At 42.0% G+C, this 6000-nt stretch overlaps 1 protein-coding gene across 1 annotated transcript in view; it reads left to right on the top strand.

Annotated features, from left to right (window-relative positions):
• Positions 1–473: 473 nt before the first annotated feature.
• The window catches only part of AKAP12 (A-kinase anchoring protein 12), a 176317-nt gene continuing 170790 nt past the window's right edge, over positions 474–6000 (top strand). The window contains exon 1 of the mRNA XM_088474402.1: positions 474–952. Coding sequence (XP_088330528.1) covers positions 821–952 — 132 coding nt within the window. The 5' untranslated portion in view covers positions 474–820. The remainder of the gene's footprint in view (positions 953–6000) is intronic.

Below are 6000 nucleotides of genomic sequence, written 5' to 3'. Positions count from 1 at the left end.
CCACGGGCTCCAAAAAAAATTTAAAAAACGCCCTGATTCAGAGCGAGCGTCCGGCTCTGAATCAGGGCCACAGTCTAATTGTAGTTATTGTGGGGTCCAGTTCTGGTTTTAAACCATTTTGACATCCGTACGTAAAAGCAACATCTTCCACATAGTATTCACTGGAAATGAAGGGGTTAGCAGGACATATAATGGGATACTAAACTAAGAATACATTTATTGTGGTGAATCCTTCCGTTTTTGTCCAGGGGATCACTATAAGAGAACACTGGTCCATGCTCTCTCCTTTATGCGTTTGTGTTCTTGTATATGAAGACATTCTGTTTGGGACAGTGCCAGCACTCCTCCCTCTGCCCCTGTCCCTATTGCTTTTAATGTGCCTGTGTTGATACTGCAAGGCGTGTCTGATGCTAGACTCATGTGATGGAGAAAGAGAGAGGGAGGGGAAGACTGAAAGAGGGATGATAGAAGGAGAGGCTGTCATTTGAAGGAAGAAAAAAACCACACACAAGAGTGTGTAAGATAGTTGGCTTGAAGCTGCACTGCTTAGAAAGCATTTACATTTTACAACTTGTCTTGAGCAGGAAGGTTTCACAGATCTGTTACTGGATTAGAACCTTAACAATTACAGTCTGCAGACAGATACATACATCCATCCACTATAGCTGGCCGGTGAATAGTAGAAAATTGAAATTCAATCTCTCGGGTTGACAAAAGCCTTCATACACCTTTTCAGGTAGATCTGCTCTCAGAGGAGTTTATTTTCTGCCACCCTAAAGAGGGACGCAGGTCACAAAGCGCTAAGAAGAAGGATCACACCATGGGAGCTGGGACTTCTGCAGAGCAGGTCGCTGAAAAGACGAATGAAGAACAAGTTGAGCAAAGCAATGACCTGGGGCAGCAAGAGCTGGATGGACAAGAGGTGGAAGTAGACCTAGAAGATGATGCCAAGGTAAGCTGTCAGATATACCTCTTTACAAAAGTATCCAAATGTTTCAAAAATAACTTTGCTGTAATATATATAGTTCCATTCACTGCTGTACAATCCAACATAGTGGTAAGCAGTTCATAGAGTGGGCACTCAAGTGTCTGCCACACCTGAAAATGACTTCCTGACAGTCCACCATGCACACGTTAAGCATAAACTGGAACAACAACTGTGCAGTTATACTTCTGTCCTATGGTCAGCTACTGATAACACTATAATGCACTGACAAATACAGTACAAAGTTAAAACATATATAATAATTTGTGAAAAGAAATGTAGTGTAACTAGTTCAGAATGCTCAGAGCAATGGATGAATATCAGCAATGCTGTCAGACTGTCTGGCTGGGGACGGTATGTAAATAGTTTGGTGATCACATAGATGGATAGTATTTGTTTGAAATAATTTCAAGTTTCCTTATTGTGCACCCACGAAAGGTCCTATATCTAAATCAGAACGGGATGTGGGAGCAAGACACAACAAAACAGAATAACTTGAAATTGCTTTTGTTTTTTTTGTATTTTGTACATTCCTAAGATTTTATCAAAGCAAAACACTGTACAATTAATAGGGGGTGGTATGTTATCCCATATCTCTTCTGTGCATGGGATCTTGCTGTGCCAACTGCGCAACGATAAGATCTGCAGTCATAAAACCGGTAATCACGTTAACCTAATCCACAGCTATGTGTTAGCAGGAGGCTGACTTCTAATAAAGAGATGAGCTTCTGAGAAAGACCCTGCAAAGATTGCACAATCCCTTGTAAAGTAGATTTTACTGCTGTCTGGTGTGTCCAGCTTGCAGATCCTGCATGCAGTATTGAGCTACTGCTGCCAGCACGCGGTTACTCCTGGGTATTCTCTTCCACACCCTCAAGGTTAAAACACGTGGATATTAGATCAACCAATTTTCTAATGTTGAGACTCATTCTAGTTGCACACAATGACATTGGTGTTTGTTTCTGCAGCAATAGCATCTCATTGTGCAATAAAGCATGAATACATGATCAAATTGTGTTGAATATAAAGACTAAAATAAATTTTAGGATAATCATAATTTTGGTTATATGATCAATAATTTACAATGTACATTAAATTGGGTATTATTTAAAATAAACATAAAAAATTATCTTCAGGATATTTTCAGGATTGATAATGACAGTATTTACACAGCGTGACTGATCATGTGTTTTATAATTGGTATTTATAACCGGTGCTTTCCAAGTCCTAATGGCAGTGAAAAGGTTAAGGGACAGCTTAGTTAAAAAAAAAAAAGCCCACTCCCTAATGCTTCTTGCATTCAGGCTTCCTGTGAGGGACTGGTACCCAGCAGATTCCAGTCTGCACAATAAGAGTAAATCCATTGATAGGATGGGAAAATGCTCACTCATCCCCTGTACAGTTCCGTACTGCGGTGATGCCTGGCGTCTGTGTATTCCTGGGTCACGTTTTCATCTCCTCCTCCTTTTCCCACACCCTTCTCATAGCTGCCTCCACTCTGTACATATTTGAGTGGCTAGAAAGTGTTTTTCCCTTTTCCCATAATGAGGATAAAGACTAATTGGAATGCAGAGGGGAATTTTACAAAGTTGTTTCTCTTGGTCCTCAAGGAATTGGCTGTGATATGAGTGGTGAATCTGTGAGGTAACTGATGGATGCTGAGCAATCATGCTGAGAGTGCCAGCCTTGTAATGAGTGCCTGTGAGCAGAGGTTAATGGATGGTGGAGGGGGGTGGTGGTCTGTGCTTTATTAGGAGTATTTCCATATCTATATTGATCACAGGCCATTTACCTACAGGAAGATCATTAATAGCATATACTGAGAGATGAGTGCTAAATACATAAACCATCTTCACTACAATATTTTGTGCAAGATCTGTTTGTATATGTTGGATATGTCTGCTTCCTTGTGAGGAGTGTCAATAAGATGCAAACATGTGCTTCTGTGCTAATCCTGTGACACGTGTTCCTATAGCATTTCCAAAATACCACCAAGTATATAAAGCAGCAGTACTGACAGACGCACAGAGTTAAACAGACTTGTCGGGGAGCCGCAGTTACAAAATGTTACTTCCGCTTTTCCATTATGAGGGCATGACGTGGACTAGACCGAAACAACACCTGAGATACAACCAGGATTTATCATTGATGTGGATTCTGTGTGCAGGAGAACTTTGGGTCACTTTCCGGAGCTGTTCTTACAATATATCAGTGAATAAAATCACAGCTATCCATCAATTTTTCAGATATCTAGGAAGGAAACAGCATCCGCCAGTAGTGATTAAATATTAAATTATGTGTAAAGCTCTGCATAATATGATGTCAGTATGTAAATAAGTAAATCATGTGTAAAGTGCTGCATAATATGATGTCAGTATGTAAATAAGTAAATCATGTGTAAAGCGCTGCATAATATGATGTCAGTATGTAAATAAGTAAATCATGTGTAAAGTGCTGCATAATATGATGTCAGTATGTAAATAAGTAAATCATGTGTAAAGTGCTGCATAATATGATGTCAGTATGTAAATAAGTAAATCATGTGTAAAGCGCTGCATAATATGATGTCGCTTTGTAAATAATCAAACAAACAAACAAAATGCTAATAATCAATGGTGGCTTTTTTATGGATCATCTGCTCTCCTGTCCAGGATTACCATTATGATAACACAATAGGACATAATTACCATAAAGCCCCATCTGCTCCCCATTAAATAGTTATACAACTTGCCGCGAATTGAACTATTGAATTACTCCAATGCAATGGCAGCTTCTCTAAATAGTAGCCCTAATGCCGGGTACACACTGGGACAATGTCGTTCCGATTTGGACAAATCTGAACAACAATAGTGCATATGGTGCAGTGTGTGTGCACGATATACGTGCTCCTGCGGTCCCATGAGACATCGTCGGGTTTGATGTAAAGCACATCAATCCTCATGATATTGCATGCGGCCCCATTCATGTTACTGAAGGATGGAACGAGTGATCATTGCTTCATTCATTACTGCGTTCTGGTTGATGACGCTGCTTTGTTAATTATGCACACCCTTAAAACGCCCGTTTTGACCTTTTGGCACGCCTGCGTTCGGATCTCCACTCCCCGTTTTCAAGCACCTTCCCGTTACCACCCACAAACGCCTCATTCTGTCACTCAAATTAGCAGGCATTCACTATTTTGCGAGCACACAATTTCCGACCGTAATGAATGGTTCGCGCATGCTTATTACAACCCGTATGCATGCGCAGTTGTGCGAACATCGCTCGGAGCGAACGAGCGGCCGCTTACGAGCGGCTCTGAATCAGGCCCAGAGGACACAGTTGCTGGTGGGATGGTTAAAAATTGGAATTTTCAAGTACAGGCTACAGATAGTAACTGCTCTCTAATGGAGGTCATCCAAAAAATGATTTGCGTGAAAAGACCATTACACACTTATTATTAACATTTATTAATATAGTGCCAGCATACTCTGCAGTGCTTTACGATTGGGAAACAACACATAAGCAAGCCTGGTAATTAAAAGACACAAGTTTTCAAACTACAAACTTTATACAAGACTTCACAACAGTTTTGATACAGAAACAAAGGGGGAATAGCCGGGAAGGAAATGAGAAAACGAGAAAACAATAAACACTAATCTGCAGCTGCAGGAAAACAGCTTCTAGGGCTGCATAGTCTGCAGCCCATAGAGGTACATTATGGTAGACAATTAGCATAGCATGGGCTTCCTGCTGGAAGCTCTAAAACTGGGTACACACTGAGCGATGTGTACCCAGCCAATATGTCAGGCCGACATAACGGATCCTGGGTACAAATCAGAAAGATGTAATGAACAACGGAACGATCACTCGTTCCTTCCTTCATTACCCTGTATGGCACCGCATGTGATATCGACAGGTTTAATGTGCAACACATCAAACCAGACGACGTCGCATGCGACCATGGGAGTGCGCATATCGTGCATACACACTGATGCGTGCTATGCATGATTTGCTGTTTCGATTTGACCAAATCGGCCAAATCGGAACAACATCGCTCCAGTGTGTACCCAGCCTTACTGTTAATCACTCTCTGTAGTGACAGTCGTAGGAGGAGGTGATGTCCCCCCCTTCCCTGAGATTGACAACCCTGTATAAGATTAGCTAGCAGAGCTTCCAGCAGGAAGCCAGTACACGACCAACTCGTCCTTACGCAGGACCGGTCCTACACAGGTAGACTGTCTTCTTATGCCTGCTATACCTGCCATGTACTAGTGAGGACTCGGCGATTGTAAACCTAGACCTTAGGTAAAATCCGTCACTGGTAGCTAACCTCAAAGCTAACCTGCTCATAAATACTACAAAATAAATAGTTGGGTCGCGTACTAGCTCTGCTTGTGTTGTAGACTAAGGGCCGCATTCAATTAGTTTCGCACCCTCGATACTTTGTTGCATGCCGGATTTTTCGCCTACATCACGTATTTTAGCTATGGAAACTTATCGTGCGTGCCACCGCTATTCGCCATATTCAATTCCAAAACACGCGAAAACGGAACCCGGCGAATGCAAACCAGGCAAAAAGTACTGTCAGAATTGGGGAAATCAGCCTGACACCCCCAAAAAGATTCACTAACCGAATAGCCCTAATAAAGCTATTTGGGGTACTTAAGGTGTGTCAATTTCTTCTAATTAGCGTCTTTGTACTAGTGGTGAAGAATAGTATTAAGGTGCGTACACACTAAGCGATCAGGAAAGACAGTAGGATTACGACATCGTAATCGTACCGTCGTTCCTGATCCCCTGTAGTGTCTGCACTGAACGATCAGTCGTTCAGTGCAGGTACTGTCCATCATTCCTGAACATGCCAATCTGTCGTTATCGTCAGACTGTGCTGTATGTTCAGGCGATGGAGAATTTCGGAAACGACCAGCGGGAGTGCGCATCGCTGGTCGTTTCCGACATAAAAGTGCACGATTTGTGCAGGATTACTGAGCGATTGCATGATTACGATGTCGTAATCGTGCAGTCGCTCAGTA

Source organism: Taudactylus pleione, unplaced genomic scaffold, assembly GCF_031769625.1.
Source record: "Taudactylus pleione unplaced genomic scaffold, aTauple2 ptg000154l, whole genome shotgun sequence".
NCBI classification, from domain to species: domain Eukaryota; kingdom Metazoa; phylum Chordata; class Amphibia; order Anura; family Myobatrachidae; genus Taudactylus; species Taudactylus pleione.
This window is presented reverse-complemented; position numbering and strand designations above follow the sequence as displayed.